This window comes from Scyliorhinus torazame, chromosome 9 (assembly GCF_047496885.1).
Source record: "Scyliorhinus torazame isolate Kashiwa2021f chromosome 9, sScyTor2.1, whole genome shotgun sequence".
NCBI classification, from domain to species: Eukaryota; Metazoa; Chordata; class Chondrichthyes; order Carcharhiniformes; family Scyliorhinidae; genus Scyliorhinus; species Scyliorhinus torazame.
Genome location: NC_092715.1, coordinates 92,656,723 through 92,680,695, shown reverse-complemented (window position 1 = coordinate 92,680,695; position 23,973 = coordinate 92,656,723). Strand labels below are relative to the sequence as shown.

The 23,973-nt window shown below is 44.5% G+C and overlaps 1 protein-coding gene across 2 annotated transcripts in view; it reads left to right on the top strand.

Moving 5' to 3' along the window:
- arrdc3a (arrestin domain containing 3a) overlaps positions 1–23,973 on the top strand; it is a 31,979-nt gene that overhangs the window by 1,555 nt on the left and 6,451 nt on the right. The window contains exons 2-6 of one of the 2 annotated variants that reach the window (XM_072516265.1): positions 3,179–3,260; positions 4,478–4,625; positions 6,357–6,459; positions 7,399–7,655; positions 10,008–10,170. In XM_072516265.1, the coding sequence (XP_072372366.1) occupies positions 3,179–3,260; positions 4,478–4,625; positions 6,357–6,459; positions 7,399–7,655; positions 10,008–10,170 (753 nt within the window). Of the gene's footprint in view, positions 1–3,178; positions 3,261–4,477; positions 4,626–6,356; positions 6,460–7,398; positions 7,656–10,007; positions 10,171–23,973 lie in introns of those variants that run through there. The other variant, XM_072516266.1, reaches the window with a different exon arrangement.

The following is a 23,973-nucleotide window of genomic DNA, read 5'->3' as shown; positions in this document are numbered from 1 at the left end:
TCATTGGTTTACATCGTCAGATGGTGAGGATGACTTAATGCTATTTTGCAGAAAAACAATTTGCAACAGCTGCTTCGCACCTTCGTTTATATGTGTATCTTACCAAATGAAAATCTGTATTTTTCCTCACAACGACCTTTCCAACACCCAGCTAAGGCTACCATACCACAATATTCAATTTTCGAAGCTTCCACTATAAAATTGCGTTAATTGAATCCAATGTCGTGGATATTTTGGGAAAAGGTTGCCTGTATTTTTTCCCTGTTCATCCAGCTTGAACTCCCACTGGGGTTCAATTAATGGGTTAAGAACACCATTGCAATTGTTTGCTCTCACCCATGGGTAAAAAGGCACAGATACATTAATTTTATTTCCAACCTCTTCAAAACGAATATTTGTGCAATTCCCCCAATCGGCAGCGCACCTCGTCGAATAGTCACAATGGGTATTTACTGGGGTATATTTTGTACCCTTTTTTTCGCAGTGAAGTTTGATCTGTACCTCACCCAAGTTTGTATCGTTCAGCTTTGTTGCAGATGCCCCTCCCCTACCTGCCGATTGGTGCTGCTGTTTGTTAGACTGTTGCTAAGGCGCTATTTAACTTCCCATTGCTCAAGGAAGCTGCCTATTATTCCGTTTGCTCTGCTCCAGTTATCAGCGTCTCATTTCCCCCCCCAAAAAAAATACATCTTGAGAAAAAAAGGTGCAGCAAGAGGACGTGGCAGAAATGCAATATCGATTAGAATGTATTTGCATCTTTGAAAATTCTCGACAGTGGTTTGCATCCTGCCTTCGGTTTAACACCGAGAATTCAGTATCATTTGGGTTCGCAACGGTGGACGAGTCCACAGCATTCATTATTTTTTTTAAAAAGCAAATCGGAAACCTAAACCCATGAGAATGTCTTTATTATTCGTATTCTGCCAGTGTGCATTAAGGAGCAATTGCAATTGGTGGCTCTGCAGTTTTTTTTTTGCAAAGAGCTCTCTGGTCTTGCTCAGTGCGCTGTGACTGTGGCCCCTCCCTCGCTCAGTGCGCTCTGACTGTGGCCCCTCCCTCGCTCAGTGCGCTGTGACTGTGGCCCCTCCCTCGCTCAGTGCGCTGTGACTGTGGCCCCTCCCTCGCTCAGTGTGCTGCTGTGACTGTGTGGCCCCTCCCTCCCCCCAGCAAGGTAGGCTGCACGCTCCCCCAGCAGGTTGGGCTGCACGCTCTCTGAGCTGATGAATACCATGTGGTTGCGGCTGCTGTGGGCTGTTCGCGCCGGTTCAGGCCGGCTCTCTCCGCTGCCTGCCTGCCTCTGATTGACAGCTCCGCCACTTGTTTACCGCTTCACTGCGAAGCCCAGCCTGCTGAGCTGGCAGAAAAAGAGAGGAAGAAAGAACAGCGACTGAATCCCCAACAGAATCTTACAGGGAAGCAAAAGTTACTGAAAAGAGCTTCACGAACGCAGCATTTTATTTTTATTTTTTTCAAATATCTCGCTCTTCAAATCTTTTTTAAAATCACGAATAAATATGAATTTCTCTTTATCTTGCATTGATGTCGGGACTGCACGTCACTCCTAGACCTGATTTACCCCCCCCCCTCAAAAAAAATATAATAAAATTAATAATTGGATTGGGGTTTTAATGTCCAGTGGGCTCTCGGGAACGCTCCCGATTCCCTTGTTGGGAAAGGGGGTGTCAATGGAAACCAGCATCAGGTTGTTGCAGGATCTGCTGATTATTTTTTTGGTTCTGGGTTTAAAATCCCGATGCTCGACAGTGGACGAAATTACTTAAAATGTGCCCAGGACCCGAGGTGGTTTGAACCGTCATGTCATTGCGGAGAATAAGGAAGGTCAAATTGTTTATCATTAAAATCCCCAGAGGCTCAGCTGTGGTGTGTAAGGGTGGGGATCTGGTAGCTCCGGAGAGCACCAGTAACTCTTCAAACACAATCTGCCTTGACTGTACCGTCGCCCATTTCCTGGCGGGGGTAACAGGTTCATTGCTGTCAATTGTTGGGAACCAAGTGGGGAAATTGTTAACTGCGCGATTACAGCCTATTTAGAGACAGCGAATCCATCACTAGTTTAAATAAAAAAATATTTAGCAGCTTCCTGCTTGAATATCAGCTACACTTTGATCTTTAAAACTCTGGTCTACTACATTCACTGCCTTTCCACTGACAAAGGTTATGTAATTGGCATTTCATTAATCATAGATTATCATAGAATTTACAGTGCAGAAGGAGACCATTCGGCCCATGGAGTCTGCGGCTCTTGGAAAGAGCACCCTACCCAAGGTCAACACCTCCACCCTATCCCCATAACCCAGTAACCCCACCCAACACTAAGGGCAATTTTGGACACCAAGGGCAATTTATCATGGCCAATCCACCTAACCTGCACATCTTTGGACTGTGGGAGGAAACCGGAGCACCCGGAGGAAACCCACGCGCACACAGGGAGGATGTGCAGATTCCGCACAGACAGTGACCCAGCGGGGAATCGAACCTGGGACCCTGGAGCTGTGAAGCAATTGTGCTATCCACAATGCTGCCGTGCTGCCCCAGTTTATCTGCATTATTTCAGCACTTCCATGGCAAAAAGAAAAATCAAATGATGCCTTCCTAAGGGAAGGAGGTATTCCTGGGCTGGCCCATATGTGACTCTAGCCCCATTCTTTTTGTGGTTGACTGTTCCCCCTGAAGCCCTGTAGTATGCCACTCAATGGAACTGCTACCAACAGTTCACAAAGAAGGCCCTCTCAAGGTAACCAGGAATGGGCAATAAATGGCAGGTTTGCCAGCAACACCCACATTCTAAGAAATAATTTTAAAAGTTGGAGGATACAGGTGTTACAAGGTCTATAATTATAAACATTGATAATGTAAACTAGAGCAGGGCTTTTACAAGTTTCCAATCCGTTCTTATTGATGTTTAATTATTATGCTAATTTTCCTAAACTGTATTTGGTACATTTACTGCATGAATACTGAATTTTAAAATTATCTAGAAGTTACTTTTCCAATACAATATATTTCCCTCAGGTGAACTTGTCAAAAATATTGGGGGATCTTGATGTTTCAAAGTAAATCATTTTTATTTATTAATTTGTCAAATTGATTGTGGACATTTACATAATTTGTAAAATAATTTGTTTGCTGCTTCAGATTATTTAATCAATTTTTTCAGATGATGATGATTCTGAAGAGGACCTCACCACGATACCTTCAGGCAGGCATGAATATCCATTCAGCTTTGAGCTTCCACAGATGTAAGATCTGAGTTTTCTTTATTGCTGCTTCCATACGATGTGCCCCTTGAGTAAATTGCAAAATACAAATGTGAATATGAATTTATATCACAAATCTGCTTCTTTGAGATTCATCACATGTGAAAAGCCTTTTGGGGGAGGTTCTGGCAAAGAAGCCAGTTCAGGCCATTTAATCTCCATTTCACAATAACAACCCAAAGGTCTTCCCTTCACAGAATCTTTTTTTAAATGTGTCCCATGTTCTGGCCTCTCCCAATTTTTCTACTGATCCATTACAGATAATCACCTCAGCGTAGAAATAAATGTAATATACAGCACAGAAGTGGACATTTCAGTCAAACTGGTCCATGCTGGTGTTTATGCTACATAGGAGCCCCTGTCAGCTCACTTGATTTAACCCTTCAACGCCTTTCTCTCTTGTGTTCATCTGGTTTTTCTTTAAATGCATCTATGCTGCTTGTTTTCACCACATTCTAACCACCTCTACAGATAAATACGTTTCCTCTGAATTCTGCTTTTGGATTTACTAGTGACTGCCTTTTTTATGTTTGTATATCTGTATTTTTATTTACATGGAAACATCCTCACTGCATCAATGCTATAAATATCTTAATGATCTCATCGGTTTACACCTCCGACTACTCTCTTCTAACTTATGCCCTTTTCTCTTGCTGCAGTTGCGTGTCTGAAGAGGGGCACCATGGCACATTGATTAGCACTGCTGCCTCACAGTGCCAGTGACCCAGGTTCAATTCCAACCTTGGGTCACTGTCTGTGTGGAGTTTGTCTGTTCTCATCTGTGTGGGTTTCCTCTGGGTGCTCCAGTTTTTTCCCACAGTGCAAACATGTGCATGTTAGTTGGATTGACCATAATACATTTCCCCTTAGTGTCCAGGTTCGAATATGGGGTTAGAGGGATAGAGTGCACATTTGAAGGGTTGGTGCAGACTTGGGCCGAATGGCCTCCTTCTGCATTGTAGGTATTCTATGAACTTCTATTCTATCTGTGAAAGTATTCACAGGGGATTTGCAGCATAATGAAAGAAGTGATCTGAGATATTATACTTGTAATCAAAATTATTTCAACCAAATTAGCTGCCCATGACTTTTAAAATATACTTTTGACTGATGCATTGGTTCCTATGAGGATTATTTTGCTGTTGCAAATTAATACTGTACTATTTGTGGCCATTTTCTTATTCTTTTTTTCCTGACAGACCATTAGCTACCTCCTTTGAAGGCAAATATGGCAGTGTGCGCTATTGGGTGAAAGCTGAACTGCACAGGCCATGGATGCTGGTAATGAAAGTGAAGAAGGAATTTACAGTCTTTGAACACATCGACATTAATACTCCATTGTTGCTGGTAAGTGCTAGAAACCTTTGCAAACTCACTAGTGTAAAATTCTATAGATTTCTTCAGACATGGGCATTTAATTCAACTTAAAAAGGATGCAAGTCGTTAATACAGGGTTCCCAATAATTGAAACCAACTGGTTACAGTAAAACAAAATGATTATTCTCTGCTGGCTCACAGCTTAGTAGAAAGCTGTATAAAGAAAAAAATATTGCTTTTGCACTTTTATGAAACAATTGCTGTTTTCGTTGAGGTTAGGTTCCCTTACAAGCTGTAGTGTAGATGATTATTTTGAAGACTTGCATTGTTCTCCTTAAATTGAAATGCAAGCTAACAACTATTTGAGTCATTTCCCATTGACAACTATGAACCTATTTAACTGCAGTGGTGCTGGAAATTCTCCCAAAAGACTAAATAGTTTCTCCAGACAAGAACAATCATCACAGATCATAGAATTTACAGTGCAGAAGGAGGCCATTCGGCCCATCGAGTCTGCACCGGCTCTTGGAAAGAGCACCCTACCCAAGGTCAATGCCTCCACCCTATCCCCATAACCCAGTAACCCCACCCAACACTGAGGGCAATTTTGGACACTAAGGGCAATTTATCATGGCCAATCCACCTAACCTGCACATCTTTGGACTGTGGGAGGAAACCGGAGCACCCGGAGGAAACCCACGCACACACTGGGAGGATGTGCAGACTCCGCACAGACAGTGCCCCAAGGCGGAATCGAACCTGGGACCCTGGAGCTGTGAAGCAATTGTGCTATCCACAATGCTGCCCGAAACAGATACATTCATCGTGTTTTAAAAATAAATTGCAGCATATTGACTAGAATTTGTAAACCCCATCTACACTGTGCTTTGCATCACTCCAATCCTGATTGATTGGAAGTGAAAGTGATGCCAACAATTCAACTTTTTCACATCGAGTTTGGCTCACAGTTTTAAAAATACATTTTATTCTCAGTGCAATTTTGTTTTACTTGTTTAATGGACAGCTTTAGTGCGAAGCAGTCGACTATGAAACAGAAATGAGCTTCTCGTGTGAAAATTGTAATCTGTTGGTTCCCCCACATGGTTGGTCCAGCAGAGTGCATTTCACAGTTCAGGCTATAAATGTCTCAAAAAAAGCAGTAAAGGGTATAACTACATAAAAGTAAGACTATTCCAACATAGAGTTAATTTCTAACTCTATTCAGTCAATAACTGACATGTACTTGCATTTCTAGCAGTACAAGAGTGGGTAATGACTGGGAGGAGAATCTTTTTACCCAAACTAATGCACATGCGTAATTTGATTTTTATAAATGTTCAGAATTGCCTCTTATTCTTCTAAACCCAGAGACTGGTTACCTTTTTTCTAAATATCCATGGCAATCAAGGGTATTTTTGACAATAATGCTCAAAATTGGAACTTGAAAACAGTTCAGAACAAACTAAAACATTTCTGACCTGTGGTGTTTTAGTGATACTAATTTTAACTTGTCCATTAAGGGTGGTGGGATACTGTGCACCAGCTAGGAGACTGACATTAAGCACTCCTCTGCAATGTGCAAATTGATAAAATGCCTGTAGTAAAATTCTCTGTACAACCATTAATACCTTGCACTTGAAAGTGTATAGCAGAGATTTTTGGGTATTTTGCTATTTAATATAGCTCCATATATCATCCTGAGAGACTGTCTATTCTGAAGGGGAGCAGGGGTATTTACTGTGCTTTCTGTTCTTTTTGCAGTCACCACAGGCAGGCACAAAAGAGAAAACTCTTTGTTGCTGGTTCTGTTCCTCAGGCCCAATATCCCTAAGTGCCAAAATCGAACGGAAGGGCTACACACCAGGTAAAAATCTGGAGCACTGAAAACTAAATAAATTCTTGGTCTATGCTAAATTAACTGATTTCAGCCAGGCGGCAGTATTGGTGCTACAACTGATTTCAGTGTGTGGACTAAGACAGAAATTCAGCCAAGTTTCACATTCCAAAATTGCTATACAATTATCCCTACTTCCAACCACCCTTACTGGAAAGTGCACATGTACATTCTTCTGTTCAGGAGAAAATTAGGTTCGGCTGTCATAGAATCATAGAATTCCTACAGTGCAGAAGGAGGCCATTTGGCCCATTGAGTCTGCACTGATCCTCTGAAAGAGCACCCTACCCAAGTCCACTCCCCTGCCCTATCCCCATAACCCCTCCTAACCTGCACATCTTTGGACTGTCATCGAATAGCCTTTTTTAAATTTATCAAATTGCCTGCAGCACGTATTGTCTTCGTCAGCACCAGACTGACAAATGTTCAGATCACTACCACAGAGTTGCTGGTGGTAATGGGACCATACCTTAGCATGAGTTGCCATTTCACAAACTGATCAGAGATTTGTGCAGAAGATTCTTTGCAACAATAATAATCAAATTTAATTAATTTGTTTTCCAAATTCTATAAGTGCCTCTTTTCAAATCTTGGCTTTTAATTGCAATAAGTTAATTAAAATGTGTTTCTTTAAATCACTCCTCCCTAATGTTTTAATTGAAAGGAACAAAATAGCTCCTAATTTCCATTGTTAATGCTGAGACCAGTACTACTAACTTTGTCATTTTAATAGAGGCACCTTTGACTGCTAAAACACGTGATATTAATACAGAATACTACAGATCAATAGGTTGATTCATTAGATGTTATTGAAACAGAAACTTTAAAACTTGAGACAATGCACATTCCAGATATAGTGCACAATGTAATTTACATTTATGTGTGTATGGGTGTGCTCTTCTTGCGCAGGTGAATCAATTCACATATTTGCTGAAATTGAGAATTGTTCTTCCCGTATGGTAGTGCCAAAGGCAGCCATTTACCAAACACAGACTTTCTATGCCAAAGGGAAAATGAAGGAAGTTAAACACCTTGTAGCCAACTTGCGAGGCGAATCACTGTCATCTGGAAAAACAGAAAGTTGGAATGGGAAACTACTGAAAATTCCACCCGTGTCACCCTCGATTGTAGACTGCAGCATCATTCGTGTGGAATACTCACTGACGGTAGGTGGTTTCTTGAATTACTGTTTTGTGTGCTCCATTGGAAAATGAGGACAATGCAAAGCAATTCATTGATAGCACCAGTCCTTCAAAGAAGGAGGTTTACTGTGCTATCGTCTTTTTCTAGCTTTAGTTTCTCCTTACCTTTCATTTTCTTCTCTTTTTCCATCCCCCCCACCCCCCACCCCCTGCAAATCCAGCTCAATATTTGAATAGGATGTTTGGTTTTTCGGAAACATCCGAGATAGGTGGGGTTCCTTTCCCAGCCAGGTTTCCCTCCATAAAACCTGACCAAGACTGTGAAACTGGCTGCCAAGGAAAGCCCAGGTAACCGTATGGGAAATTTTCACAGTTTTTCCTAACCCTTTTTTTAGGTTTCCTGCTGTAAGTTTGAAGAGCGCAAAATTCCCAGTCCACAGGTAACGTTTGTGTATGCAGGTGTTTGTAAGATGAAGGAAAAAAATGAATAAAATGTCTTAAAATGTTTGTATCTATTTCTTTCCCATTTAAAAAATTATTTTCTCCCTTCTCTAGATCACCACGCACAACATCCCGGCCAAGAGGGCGTGAAGGTGACCTGCTCCCAGGCCAATGCCGCTCTGTAACCGGCTGCCAGGAGGTGCGCGGGGTGACTTGCCCTGTTTTTAAAACTGTTAAAACATTTTTTTAAATTATTTTTCTGGGGAGACAGTTAGCTTCCACTTATCCCTCCTCCACTGGCCCGGTTGAGATTGGTAACACACTATCTTGGGAATAGTGTCATTTTATATTTTAGAAGAATTGCCCCTTCTCTAGGAACCTGCTAGTTTAAGTTTTGCTGCATATTTTTTTTTTCTTGGTGGGTTAGTTTAATTATGACCATTCTGGGTATGGTACTGTGATATGCAACAAGTTTAAGAAACTAACATCTATTTGCATCCTTCTGCAAAAATATGTGAGCTGGAGGGTAACTGTGGTTTCCTGTTGGTGACCGTGTCACTCAAAAACCACATCACCTGTTGCTGTGTAGTCAATTTCCTTTCTGTAGAACACTGCATTCATCACTGAATTACCGGAAGGTGCTGAATTTCAAAATAGCCCTGTAGTAAAACTTGGGAAATTGTGTATCAATTTATTTTATTTTCCCTTTTACTTGGTGATCTTTAGCTCATGCAAGATTTTTCGGCTCCCTGATGGGTGAAGCATTTGTATAAAGGCATACTTTTTCATTTTTGTATTTGCATTTCTAAGAGCCTAAAGCGTAAAAGCATTCTGTACTGAACCACGGCACATCAAAGTTACCGATTTGATTAATTAGCCTGTGCTGAGTTAAGTTGATCTCCGCCAACATGTAACATGATAATCTGGGTGTCTCTTTGCACCTGGCTGAGGGGTTGGAAATCAATCAGGGTTGTGTTTCATGATCACTGTTCAGTGCTGTTTACTGCTATCTTGTCGTTCAATGGCCTATAACCGATTCCTATCTGGGATCCTAAATTAAGAATGGTTACTTGGGCAAGATGTTGGGCACTGGTAGACTCTAAGACAACACAAATCACTGCCTTCGATGGAAGGAGGGGAAGAAATTTGAGTGGAGGGGAGAAATTTGAGAGGGATTATTTATTTGAAACTTGCATGCCATTAAGGAATGGCTCAAAAATACATACGTCTTCAGAAACCATGCAAGATGGATGAGTTGCAATCGATAATGACTTTTGAGGGAAAAGGCCTATATATTTTTACGAATAATTTGCCGATATATTTCTGAATTACCAATATATTTCTGAACACCGGTTTTGTAGTTTAACTTTGTCTTTTCAGTAACACAGCATTCAGAGGTAAATTGTAGTGTCTTCTCCCACAGCTCAATGGGTCAATGCACACAATGGTATGTTATTGAGTTGTGCAAACCGTGAAGCTCACATGTTTTGATTCCAGCTCTGTCGAGTTAGGTGATATCTACCAGACATTGGTGAAGGCACTATAATATAATATTATTATTACTTTTGGCCTCAGTGGTTCCAGGATTTGGGGAATGGTAGTTTTCTTTTTAATATAAAGAGAAAACAAAACTGATCATGTTTCCCACTCCAGAATGCTATCCAAGAACCATGCTGGAAGTGCATGTGAATGGATATATTGGAAACTGGATTAGTTGGACCCCAATATGGAATAGATCATCAATCTTCATTATCCAGGTGCTCATGTGGAAATTAGTCACTTGGGTGAGGTACCAAAGGGCTGTACTACTACCATTGGAACTTTGCTCCAGCAAAAGTTACCACCTTCTGAAGTGAAGGAGTAAGGGGAGAACATTGGAGGGGGGTGGAAAAACAAGTGTCAGGGCTTGAAACTTTTAACTTTCTTTTTTCTTAGGTCTATGTGGATATCCCTGGAGCAATGAATTTAACCCTGAATTTACCACTAGTTATTGGTACGATTCCCTTGCATCCCTTCGGCAGCCGAACATCCAGTGTTAGCAGCCAGTGTAGCGTGAATTTGAACTGGTTAAGCCTCGCACTGCCTGAAAGACCTGAAGGTAAGAATGAGTTCTGTCAATGTAGCAATTAGCTAGAAGGTCCAATATTGAATTACTGGCCTGTGCTGAGTTAGCTAATTGAACTTACAATTTATTTCACTGAAATTGGCCAAAGGTGCATATTTTAAAAATATATCCGGGCTTCCTGCTTATATATGCTATCTGCTTGCGTGTACTGGAAAACGTGAACATGTGACCATTTGGTTTGGATGCCACAGGGATGTGCTTTAGTGAACATGTGACCATTTGGTTTGGATGCAACAGGGATGTACTTTAATCAACATAATTTACAGGCCAGAAGGTGGCTATTTGGACGATAGTCAGCAAAGTGCCATGCTGCTTAATCACACTTTCCAGCTCATGGTCCCATGGCTTGCCTTGCAGGTTACAGCACTGGAAGTGCATATCCAAGTACTTTTTTACACGTAAGGGTTTCTGGCTCTACCTGCCAGACAATGAGTTCCAGATCTCCATCTGGGTGAAAAGAATCACAGTGCCCTGTGAACCTACCTCTAACCCTAAATCTATGCCACCGAATTATGGGCTGCTCAACCAAGGAGAATAGAATCTTCCTATACACTTTAGATATCTCATGATTTTCTATGTTTAAATTGTGTCTTCCCTCAGCCTCCACTGCTCCAAAGTAAACAATCCTGGCCTATCCACATTAGTCCTCCATAATTAAAATTCCCCGGTACAGAAAACATCTACATAAATCTCCTTTGTGCCCTCTCTAGTGCATTTTCCCTATTGTGCGTTGACCAGAACTGCACTCCTACTCCAGCTGTGGCCTAATGAGTGTTCTATGTAGTGGCAGCAAAACTTTCTAGCTCTTGTATTTTGTGCCTCGGCTAATAACAACTAGAATTCTGCGTGCCTTCTTGACCGCCTTATCTACCTGTCCAGCCCCTTCAGGAATCTTTGGATATGCACTCCAAAGTTCCTCTGTTCCTTAACACGTCTCAGCATCCTACCATTTATTATGAATTCCCTGGTCTTGTTTGTCCTCCTCAAATGCATTACCTTGCACTTCTTGAACTCCATTTGCCACTGTTCTGCCCACCTGACTAATCGATTGATATCTTGCTAGTCTGCAGCTTTCTTCTTCATGATCAAGCATATGAGCAATTTTGTATCATCTGCAAACTTTCAATCACACGCTCTTACATTCAAGTCCAAATCATTGACTTAGTAAGAGACCTAATGGTCAACCCAGGAAACAGCCTTCCAGTTGCAAAAAATCCATTGCTTCCAGCCTATGAGCCAGTTTTGGATCTAACTTGTCACTTTGCCTTGGATCCCATGCTGTGACCAGTTTGCCATATGGAACTTTATCCAAAAGTGACAAAAATCCCAGATACACCACATCAAATGGGTTTAATGAAAATCCCAAGACATTTTTAAAGTATGTTAAGACCAGGGAAAGAGTGGGGCCCATTAGGCACCAAAGGGGCAATCTGTGTGTGGAGCCAGAGGACATGGGCGAGGTCTTAAATTAATATTTTTTGTCTGTATTCACCAAGCAGAAAGACATGGCAGCTGGAGATTTCAGTTGTGATGGTGAAGTTCTACAGCATGTGTAGATTAGTAAGGATGCCGTATTAGATATTTTTAGTGGGATAAATCCCCAGGCCCTGGTGAGATATATCCCAGGCTGCTAAGGGAGCAGATTGTGGGGGCCCTGATGGCAGATATTTAAATTTTCGTTGGCCACAGGTGAAGTGTCGAATGACTGGAAGATCTTTATTCAAGATGGACAGCAGGATAAGCCAGGTATTTACAGGCTAGTAGTCTAACGTCCGTGGTAGAGAAATTAATAGAAAAAAATCTGAGGGACTGGATTAATCAACATTTGGAAAGGCCGGGATAGTCAGCACATATTTGTTGGTGATGTACGGTGGCACAATGGTTCGCACGGGTGCCTCACAGCACCAGGGACCCGGGGTCAATTTCAACCTTGGGTGACTGTGTGGAGTTTGCACATTCTCTCCGTGTCTGCATGGGTTTCCTCTGGGTGCTCCCATTTTCTCCCACAGCTCAAAGATGTGCGGGTTAGGTTGATTGGCCATGCTCAATTGCCCCTTAGTGTCCAAAAGGTTAGGTGAAGTTATAAGGATTGGGTAGGGGCTCTTGGGTTGGTGCAGACTCGATGGGCTGAATGGCTTCCTTCTGCATTGCACGGATTCTATGATTATGTGAATGTAGGAGGTATCATTAGTAAGTTTGCAGATGACACAAAAATTGACTTGTTGATAAGTGATGAGGATAGTCTTGGGCTACAGACTGATATTGATCAAATGATAAGTTGGGCAGAGCAATGGCAGATGGAATTTAATCCTGGTAAGTGTGAGGTATTGCATTTCGGGAGATCTAATAAGGGTAAGGATCTGGTGACCGGACAGGTCGAGAGGGTGGTGAAGGCTTATGAAATTCTTGCCTTCATTAGCCGAGGCATAGAATATAGGGAGGTCTTGGTACAACTTTATGAAACATTGGGAAGATCACAAGCGGAATGTTGTGTGCAGTTCTGGTCAGCACACCATTGGAAGGACGTGATTGCACTGGAGGGGATGCAGAGGAGATTCACCAGGATGTTGACTGTGATGGGAGGTTTCAGCTATGAGGAGAGACTGGACAGGCTGGGTTTGTTTTCCCTGGAGCAGAGGACACTGAGGGGCGAACTGATAAGAGGTATGCAAAATTATGAGAGGCATATATTGTGTGTTTTCTGGCAGAGGTATCTCTCCAGAGGGCATAGGTTTAAGATGAGGAGGAACTGGCTTAGAGGGGACCTCTCACCCAGAGGGTGGTGGAAATATGGAACGCATTGCTTGAGAGGGTGGTGGAGGCAGGTACTCCCACAACATTTAAGAAGCACCTGGAGGAGCACTTAAATCACCAAGTCATAGTGGGCGATGGTCCAGTGCTGGTTAATTGGGATTAGTATAAATTGGTATTTGATGGTTGGCATAGACATGATGGGCCGAAGGGTCTGTTTCTATGCATGTTTCTATGACTCAAATGTTTTCCAATAATTTTCCCACCACTTGAGGGTAGGCTGCCTGACGTGAAATTGCTCAGTCTCTCCCTTTTTTTTTCCAACAATGATTCAATGAAAACTGTCCACTGGACCTCCGCACCACACCTGTAGGCAGGGAGGATTAGAAATGATGGACAGAGACTCTGCTATGTTTCTCTTCTTTGGCTTCCTGTGTCAGCCTAGGATGCATTTTGTCCAAGCCTAGGCATTTATCCACTTTCAAAGATGTTAGACCCCTTAATACTTTCTCTTTCAATAAATAATGTCATCCGATATTTCATAGATTGCTATGCTTGTATCATCATTTTTTGTGAAAACCGATGCCAAGTATTCATTAAGAACCATACCAAGGCCTCCACACACACGCACACACACACACACACATACCCTTATGGCCCTTGTTCTTTCTTTAGTTTGCCATTTGCTTTTACAAAATCTTTAGGGTTTCCTTCATTTTACCAATATTTTTCATGCCCTCTGTTGCCTTCCTAGTTTCCTTTTTTTGATTTCTCCCCAACACTTGAATTCCTCCCACGGATCTGGTACTAATTTGCCTTCAAGTAACTGTCTCCGTCCACTTTAGCTAAATCACATCACCGCTTAGTAAACTAAGCTTTCCCCAAGTTGAGAACTTTCATTCCTGGGCTATCTTTTGTACATTTTAACTACACTTCCAACTTACTCACTCTTTCAACTCCTTCTATTGGGCAGGAAATACAAAAGTCTAGGAACACGCACGAACAGACTCAAAAACCGATTCTTCCCCGCTGTTACCAGACTCCTAAACGACCCTCTTATGGACTGACCTGATTAACACTACACCCCTGTATGCTTCACCCGATCCCGGTGTTTATGTAGTTACATTGTGTACCTTGTGTTGTCCTATTATGTATTTTATTTTATCTTCATGTACTTAATGATCTGTGTTTTGTTACCTGTATGGCAGGTAACATGTGCTACTCAATTCAGTTACAGAAAAGGCTTTCGGAAGAAGGCTCAAAGTCGTCCAGAAGTTTTACATAAAATTTATTGAGTAACACAACTTAAATAACTGCGTGAGCTCTTACTTTAAGAACTGTACTAGTAGAAAGGTTACAAAATTTCTATACACTACAACTAGGCCTGACCACACTCGCAGCCCTGAGCTAAATCTCTGCCTTTGTTTTCACAGTCTTCTCAGCCAAAGAGCCCTTGAGGGCTGCTTGCTTCCCCTTTTATACCTGCCAGTGCTGCCCCCTAGTGGTCTTTCCATTTCCCATCTGCCCCTTCTGTACATACCCATGTAAAGATCACTACATCCCCCTTTTCCACTTTAAAAAAATTATTTAGTTGCAGAGCTGTAACTACAATGGAACAAACACCGTTAGTTTCATGCACAAATACAAAACAGAGAGCAATAATTGTATCAGTACCATGTTCACAAGTTCAGACGGTTGGGTGCACGTCTGATTCAGGTAGACCTCCTGAGTGGGCATGGAGACCCTGAGGTTTTTACATCCAGCTTGGCACCAGCTGCTGGTGTCCCGGGATGTCGCATGATAGCGTCCTGCAGATCCAATGTCGGAAATACAGGTTGATGAGGTGGAACCTTCATCAGGTCTTGTCGATTGCGTCGAAACAGCATACCATTATCAGATTTCACAATGTACGATCGTGATGATACTTGTCGGAGCACCATTGCCACGTTAGACCATCTTCCACCAGGCTTTCTCAGTCTAACCATGTCGTTGATCGCTAACAGATGCAGCACTTTTGCATGTCGGTCATAATGCTGCTTTTGTATGTGATGTTGGTGACACAACTTGTCCAGCACTTGCGAGTGATCTGGATCGGTGAAGTGTAACGCCGGTAGCGTTGTCCTCACATCTCGATTGAAGAGCATTTGAGCCAGTGACAGCCCTGAGCTCAATGGTGATGAACGATATGATAATAGAGCCAAGTGTATGTCGGAATTCGAGTCAGTGGCCTTGCTGAACAGTTGCTTAATAATGTGTACACTTTTCTCCACCCTGCTGTTCGATTGAGGAAAGTGTGGAGTCGATGTCATGTGCTTGAAGTTATATTTTTTTTGAAAATTCCATCCACTCCCCGCTTGTAAAGCAAGGACCATTGTCAGACATGACCGTTTGTGGGATGCCATGCCTCGAGAAGGTTTCCTTGCAGGTTTTGATAACTGACGCCGATGTGAGATCTGGGAGTTTCATTACTTCCGGAAAGTTGGAGTAATAATCGATGAGAAGAACATAGTGTCGACCCATGGAATGAAACAAGCCAATACCAACTTTGGCCCACGGTGACGCAGCCATCTCATGTTATCGGAGTGGCTCCTTGCATTGTGCCGGCCGATGTTTTTGACACGTGTCACATGTGAGCACCATTTTTGTTATGTCCTCGTTTATCCCAGGCCAGTACACTGATTGCCGTGCTCTTCTTTTGCATTTCTCGACACCAAGGTGCCCCTCCTGAATCCTGCGGAGCATGTCCCCTCGGAGCACCAGTGGAATGACGATTCTGTCATTTCGTAGTATGATGCCACCCACCACGGACAGTTCAGTTTTGACGTTTTCGAACTGTGGGCACCGCCCTCTTGGCCAGCCATGCTGAAGCTTGTGCATGACCTGGAGCAGGGTCGCATCTTCTCGTGTTGCCTGACGAATTTGCTGCAGCCTCTCGTCCGTTGCCGGGAGTGTCTCTCTGCGCAACTGTGCATCAGCTTCTCCATCATTAATGGATGCCGGAGGTGTACTGTTAGCATCAATGGCTCGGGACAAGGTGTCAGCGATTATTAGGTCTTTCCCTGGAGTGTAGACCAGCGTGAAGTCGTACCTCCTCAACTTCATCATCATGCGTTGTAGGCGCAGCGTCATGTCATTGAGATTTTTGTTGATAATGTTGACCAGTGGCCTATGATCAGTCTCTACTAGAAATGTGGGAAGGCCATACATATCGTGGTGGAATTTTGTTTGATCAATCCCAGGCAATCCTTCTCTATCTGTGCATTCTGTGGCGGTCATCGCTCTAGAAGCGTATGCCACTGGGACCCAGTCCAATTGGTCATTCTGTTGAAGTAGCACCGCACCAATTCCATGTTGACTGGTGTCGGTGGAGATCTTTGTGGGTTTTGTAGAGTCGAAGAGCAGTGTTGGAGCTGCCATCAATTGGTGCTTCAGATCCACCCACTCGTCTTGGTGGCGTGGAGTCCATTCAAACTCCGTGTCCTTCCTTGTCACATTTCATAATGCTGTCGTCCGTGCTGCTAGGTTTGATATGAACTTGCCTAGGAAGTTGATGTATCCAAGAAATCTGAGCACTGCTTTCTTGTCACGTGGCCGCTGCATGTTCTGAATTGCCGCGATCTTCTCCCTGTCCGGCATCACCCAGTGCTCTGATATCGTGTCACCCAGGCAGGTCAGAGATGAAGGTGCACTTGGATTGGTTAAGCTTCAGCTCAAATTGGTGGATTCTTTTGAAGACTTGCTTTAACCGAGCAATGTGGTCTTCCTCTGTCGTTGACCCTATTATGATGTCATCAACATATACTCGGACACCGTCAATGCCCTCCGTCATCTGCTCCATAATTCTGTGAAATATTTCGGATGCAGAGATAATTCTGAAAGGCATACGATTATAGCAGTATCGTCCAAACGGTGTGTTGAAGGTACACAACAGTTGGCTTGAATCATCGAGCTGCATCAGCCAGAAGCCTTGTGAGGCATCAAGTTTGGTGAATATGCGAGCCTTCGCCATTTCACTCATTATCTCCTCTCGCTTGGGGATGTGATAGTGTTCCCTGCAAATGTTTTTGTACAAATCTTTGGCATCTAAACAGATCGGAGTTCACCGGTCGGCTTCTTGACACACACACCAACGAGCTGACGTGTGTGTGACCTGTGATATGCTGCCTTGAGATTGGAGGCGTTGGGAGTTCTGCTTTAAGCCTGTCCCGCAACGTAGCTGGTATCCGCATTGGTGCATGAATGACTGGTGTTGCATCGTCTTTGAGCAGGATTTTATACTTGTAGGGCAACGTACCCATGCCACAAAACATCAGGATACTCACTGAGAAGCAGCTGGATGACATCAGCCAGTCGTGATGAATCAATCGTGTTCATGAAAATCCTCTATCAGCCGCAAATCCTTACAGGCTTGAGCACCTAACAGCGACGTTCGTTTGTCAGCCACGATCTCAAAGCGTAGTCCTTTCGTGACTTTCTCATTGACTGCTTGTAGGTGGCCTGATCCCCTCGAGGCGATCTGATTGCCATTGTAGTTTGTTAACTTGCCTGCAGCAGTATCATCTCGTGTGTGTGTCCCTGGGATGGATGCGAGATCTTCGCTTGTCATCAAGTTTGCGGATACTCCCGTGTCAAGCTTGAACGTAATTGGGGAGTTGTTCACTTGCACCATGGCACTTCATTCGCTTGCGGAGTCAATGGTATGCACGTATTGAGGCTGTGTGGTCAGCTCGTCCGGTTCCTCTGTGGCATTTATGATTCCAACGCCGTATGTGTTCTCCCAGGAGTGGAAATCTTCGTGTTCGGAAAAATTTTCTTCGAGTATCTATTGCATCTATGCGAACCTTGAAGTTTCCATGTCTTACCGTTGGAGAGTAATATTTTGCTGTGGACTGACACTGGGAGGCAAAATGATTTATTTTGGAGCACTTTAGACATCTTTTCCCTAACAGGACATTTCCCTTTTAAGTGGGCGTTGCCACAACGGTAACACATCATGACGTTCGTGACGCCACGCGTCAGCAGCGATCGCGCATGTGCGACTCGCTCTTCTGGCTGGGTTCGGAACTTTGCATACTGCGCATGCGCGGACATGCTGGAATGGTCGCCAGCGGCCGTAAACGAATGCCTGTGAGTAGAGGCCACCATTGTAACGTCTTCCACCTCGTAGAGGATTTTCTCCACGTTTTTTTTTCTAGAAACTCTAGGTACTGCTGTTTTTTCTGTTTTTGCTGAAAGCATTTTGCTATGGTACTTTTTAAAGTTAAATCATTTTGCTGCATTAATAATTCCCTTAAATTTTCATCTGAGAGACCATAGATTAATTGATCCCTGATGATTGAGTCTGTTACATCAGCATAGTTACAACCTTGTGCTTGCAATCGGAGATCTGTGACAAAATTAGAGAGAGTCTCCCCATTTCGTTGTAATCTGTTACGCAGGTTAAAGCGTTTCAAGATTTCATTTGACTGTGATTTACATTGTTCATCAAATATTGCAATTATCACTTGAAAGCTATTTTTATCTTCATTGTCACCATACGTAAAAGAGTTATAAATGTCTACAGCTTGCCGGCCTACTGTTGACAGTAATACCCCAATCTTTCTCTCGTCGGGGGCTGCATTTCAGGCAGTAGCTGCCATGTATATTTGAAGCTGCTGTTTATACATTTTCCAGTTACTATTTAAATTACCGGTAGTTTTTAGCAGCTCTGGAAGTGGCGTGTGGTCCATCGCTTTGGTTGGTTGTCTGGAATCCAAATGCTGCGAAGTCCTCCACAGTCGAGTGGCCGGCCCGTTACTTTTTCTGCTTATTTTGGTTCTTTCTGGTCTCTAACCTAATCTATCTAGTGCTGTTCGATTAAACCAACCTGGTGACATGTTTTGTTACCTGTATGGCAGGTAACATGTGCTACTCAATTCAGTTGCAGCAAAGGCTTTCGGAAGAAGGCTCGAAGTCATCCAGAAGTTTTACATAAAATTTATTGAGTAACACAACTTAAATAACTGCGTGAGCTCTTACTTTTAAGAACTGTACTAGTAGAAAGGTTACAACTTTTCTATACACGACAACTAGGCCTGACCACACTAGCAGCCCTGAGCTAAATCTCTGCCTTTGTTCTCCTCACAGTCTTCTCAGCCAAAGAGCCCTTGAGGGCTGCTTTGTTTCCCCTTTTATACCCGCCAGTGCTGCCCCCTAGTGGTCTTTCCATTTCCCATCAGCATCTTCTGTACATACCCATGTACAGATCACTACAATCTGTTGAGCCGCTCGCAGAAAAATACTTCACTGTACCTCGGTACACATGACAATAAACAAAATCCAATCCACTTCATCTAATTGAATTATGACCACTTCCATCTACCCAGCTTCATTCCCTAAAACCAAGTCCAGAACTGCCCCTCTCTTGTTGAACTTGCTAAATACTGGCTTAAAAAAATGTTATCTTGAAAAAGGTTAGATGGGGTTATGGGGATAGGGTGGAGGTGTGGGCATAGGTGGGGTGCTCTTTCCAAGGGCTGGTGCAGACGCGATGGGCTGAATGGCCTCCTTCTGCACTGTAAATTTTAAGAATTATGCTCCTTCTGTGTCTTTCAGACCAGTTACTATTCGGGTAGTTGTAATTCCCTGCCTATTACTGCTCTCTTGTTTTTCCACTTCTCGTTTTTCTTCTGACTCTGAGGGGGGCCAAAGTGCAATCCCAGTGGTGTGATTGTCCCTTTTTTATTGTTCTTCAGTTCATTCCATTTAATCCTTCTCGCATGTTATCCCTCCTCATAGCTATAATTGTTTCTGTAATCAATATTATAACCCCCCTCTCCTTTTTTTAATCCCCCTCTCTATCTCCTCTTAAAAACCCTGTAAGCATGAATATTACGCTGCCATTACTGCCCCTTTTCAGCCATGTCTCCGTAATAGCTGTGTTATTCTTCTCCAAAGTGTCAATTTGTGCTCTCAGCTCATTTGCCTTGCATTGAAGCATGCAGCACAGTCAAATTCCTTTGATGTTCATTTTCTACCCTTCATTTCCTCTGCATTGCAATCACACTTTTACTCATTTTCAACTTTACTCCTTTCCCTTCTGAATCTCATCCTCGGATTCCCTTTCCCCAACCAAGTTAGTTAAAAACCTTTCCAACGGCGCAAGCGCTTGCGAGGATATGGTCCCGGCTCTTTTTCACACATTGACTTGCACAGGTCTCACCTCTCCCAGAAGTGGTCCCAATGGTTCAAATCTTTTTTAAAAAAATGTTTTTATTAGTTTTCACATTTTAATGTTTCACACTTCAGCTACATGTTGCATACCCACACAAGAAAACAAAACAGAAAAAAAAAAAGGGAAAAAATTGAATTTATAAGACCAGAACAAAGAAAACTAAGATAAGGGGGAAGACAAAGGCAATCCAAAATCCTCACATATATTTACAGGCCTTTGACTCCCTTCGGCCGCTGCCCCACTTTCGCCAGTCTGTCTTTGTTATACTCCCCAGTGCGGCCCGAGTGCTTATTTACAAGTGCGCCTTTACCAATGACTTTGGTTTTCAGTTTACCCTCGGGGTCCATCCCCTACGATATTGTCCCTTGCTTCTCTTCCCTACTTTGTTTTTGCTCCCTCCCCTTTGTCCCTTAGCTTGTTTACTGCTCCTCATCACCCCTCCTCCCTCTCCCTCCTCCCCTCCCTCCTCCCCTCCCTCCTCCCTCTCCCTCCTCCCTCTCCCCCCTCCCTCCCCTCCCTCCTCCCCCCACCCTGGGAGGGCGAGGCCTTCCATGTTTTTCCTTTTGTAGGACCTTTTTTTTTTTTTTTTTTTTTTTTTTTTTTTTGTTGGATCCTCTGGTTCTTGGTTCTTTCCCACCACCACCCACACACACACACACACACCCACACACACACTGATGTACACACACCATGATTAGTTAGTCTACTGTATTAAAGAAGGCCTTGGGGGTGTAGATCTGGAGGTATCTGAACAGGAAGAGGAGCCTGGGCAGTACTTTCATTTTGATCATCTGCACTCTTCCTGTCAGCAAGAGTGGGAGTGAGCCCCACCCCTGCAGGTCCCTTTTGACTTCCTCCACCAGACTTGTCAGGTTCCATTTGTGGATCCCTATCCAGTTGTGGGCTATTTGGATCCCCAGGTAGGGGAATCTGGTTTGGGCTTGTTTGAACGGTGGACCTTCCAGCTCTGTCCCTCACCTCTGAAGGTTTACCAGGACATATTCATTTTTGCTCAGGTTGAGTTTGTAGCCCAAGAAGGCTCCAATCTTATCCCTTCCATGCTTCCGGGGTTCGAGATGTAGAAGAGCAGGTCATCCGCATTGAGTGAGACTCTTTCTGTCTCCCCTCTGGATACCTCTCCACCCCTTTGCCGTTGTGAGGGCGATTGCCAGGGCAAACAGCAGCAGGGACACCTCTGTGCAGCTGGATATATTTAGAGCTGGTGGTGTTAGTCCATACGCTCGCCGTGGGAGCGCTGTACGGTAGTTTCAACCAAGAGGTAAACCCTGGCCTGAACCCAAAACGTTCCAGTACCTCTGAGGTACTTCCACTTGTCTCTGTCGAAGGCCTTTGCTGCGGCCAGGGAGATGATCATTTCTGGTGTTCTGACCCCGGAGAAGGTTATTATCACGTTCAGCAGGCGCCTGATGTTCGATGTTAGTTGCCTGCCCTTGATCTCTGACTACCTCCGGCATGCTGCTTCTCCAGACATCTAGCCAGGGCTTTGGCGTCTACATTGAGTATTGAGATTGGCCTATAGGACCTGCACTCAGTTGGGTCTTTGTCCTTTTTGGGTATCAGCGATATTGAGGTTTGCATTAGTATTGGTGGCAGGAAGCCTCTCACCAGCGAGTCTGCGAACATCTCCCCCAAGTGTGGGGCCAGTGCTGTCGCACATTTTATGTAGAAGTCTGCCAGGAATCCACCTGGCCCCGGCGCCTTCCCCACCTGCATGGAGTTGATACTCTCCATCACTTCTTCCAGTTCTAATGGCACATCGAGGCCCCATCTCCTGTCTTCCACCACGTCTGGCAAGGATCTGCTTAATCCCCGAGATGCCCTGTTCGCAAAAGGTCCCCCCCTGTAGTGGAGCTGGTGCACTGCTTTCCCTGTAGAGAGCAAGTCAAAGTCCATTTGTAGTTTTTCCTCTCTGCCAGTAGCTCCACAGTCGGGCTGTGGAGTATTGGCAGTCCACCTCCAGTATGGAGTCAGCCAGTTCATAGAATCGTAGAATTTACAGTGCTGACGGAGGCCATTCGGACCATTGAGACTGCACCAGCCCTTGGAAAGAGCCTACTTAAGCCCACCAATAACCCCACCTAATCTTTTGGGCACTTCAGCCAATCCACCTAATTGGGTTTGTGGGCGGAAACCGGAGCACCCGGAGGAAACCCACACAGACACTGGGAGAAAGTGCAAACTCCACACAGACAGTCACCCAAAGCTGGAATTGAACCAGGGTCCCTGGAGCTGTGAGGCAGCAGTGCTAGTCACTGTACCACCACGCCACCCCAATTGTTGCCTAGCCACCCTCTCTTTGTGATCTTTGTAAGCGATAATTTCCCCTCCACCTCCCAGACCGTGGAAGGCGAGACCTCCCTGTTGGTAACGTACCCTTCTATGGCCTGTGATGTCCATCGGCAAGGAGGCCATGTCCAGCCTCCACGGGGGTGATGAGCCGTGCCAGTCTCAAACCTCCCATGTGCGGTCGTAAATTATGATTGAGGAATACTCTGCTCCTACTAGTGCTGGAAGCACTGTTTTCCCCATTACAGCGAAGTCGATCCTGGTGTAGACCCTGTGTACCTGGGAGAAGAAGGAGAACTCCTTCCCTGGGTGTGTTCTCCTCCATGGGCCCACTGCCCCTATCTGTTCCATGAACACACCCAGTTACTTTACAATGTTTGATTTCGTCCCCCCCCCCCCCCCCCCTCCCCCTCCCCCCATGATGAGTTGGTGTGTGTCAATGTCGGGGTTTCTGCCATGGATTTATTTTCACATATTCTGCATCGTCCCAGTTGTACACGTTTACAAGGACCACTGGTGCTCCTTCCAGGACACCACTAACCATGACTTACCATTCCCCTTGGTCCCTAACTGTCCTTGTCCCATAGCACAATTGGTAAGTCTGCCTCACCCAGCTCTTTCTTCCACAGTCAGTCCTTCTCCTTCAGGTGGCTCTTCTGAAGGAAGACTGTTGGCTTTCATACTTTTCTGGTGGGCGAAGACTCTGAATCTTTTCACTGGGCCCTGACATTCCAGATGACTATTCTGATCAAGGGTTTCTGTCCCCGCCCCCCTCCACCCACCTCCTGTGGGATTAACTATACTTGCCTTGTGGATGCGCCCCTGAACTCCGGGGTTTCTCTTTTGTTAGGGGGACAACCAAAATGTCTGCGGTCACCGTACTCACCATGAGTCTGGGCCGCTGCGCTGCGGGGTTTCCCTTTAACCCAAGATGGCCGCCATCTATGTGTATGCCATATATGGGCGTGCACCTGCAGTCCGGGTTTCCCTTTGTTTGGGGGCCTCCCACAGTGGCTGTTTGCGGTGCCTTTTTGTTCCTTGCCATGTGCAATCTGTCATAGTCAGACTAACCCTCCCCCATGCCATGTCCCTCTGCTTTCCTCCGGGTCTGTCAGTGCAACTTCGTAATAATGACCCGTGTTCCCCGGCCTTGGGCTTTGGCCGGAGTAACCTGTGGGCTCTGTCCACTTCACGAGGCTTGGGGAAGCTTTCCCTTCCAGCCAGTTTGCCTAGCATCTGGGCCACATAGTCTGCAGGGTTCCTGCCCTCTGTTCCCTCTTGTAGGCACACAATGCAGAGGTTTTGGCGTTGTGACCGACTTTCTTGGTCCTCGACCTTCCCCCTTAGTGTCCCTTGCCTCGCCACCAACCTTGCCAATTCTGTCTCTAGTGAGGCGATCCAATCGCTCTGGTTGGTCACGGCCTTCTCCAGCTCCTTGATGTCGCTTCCTGTATCCCCAGCGCTGCTTGCTGGGTGCCCAGTGCCTCCGCTGCCGCCACCTTCAC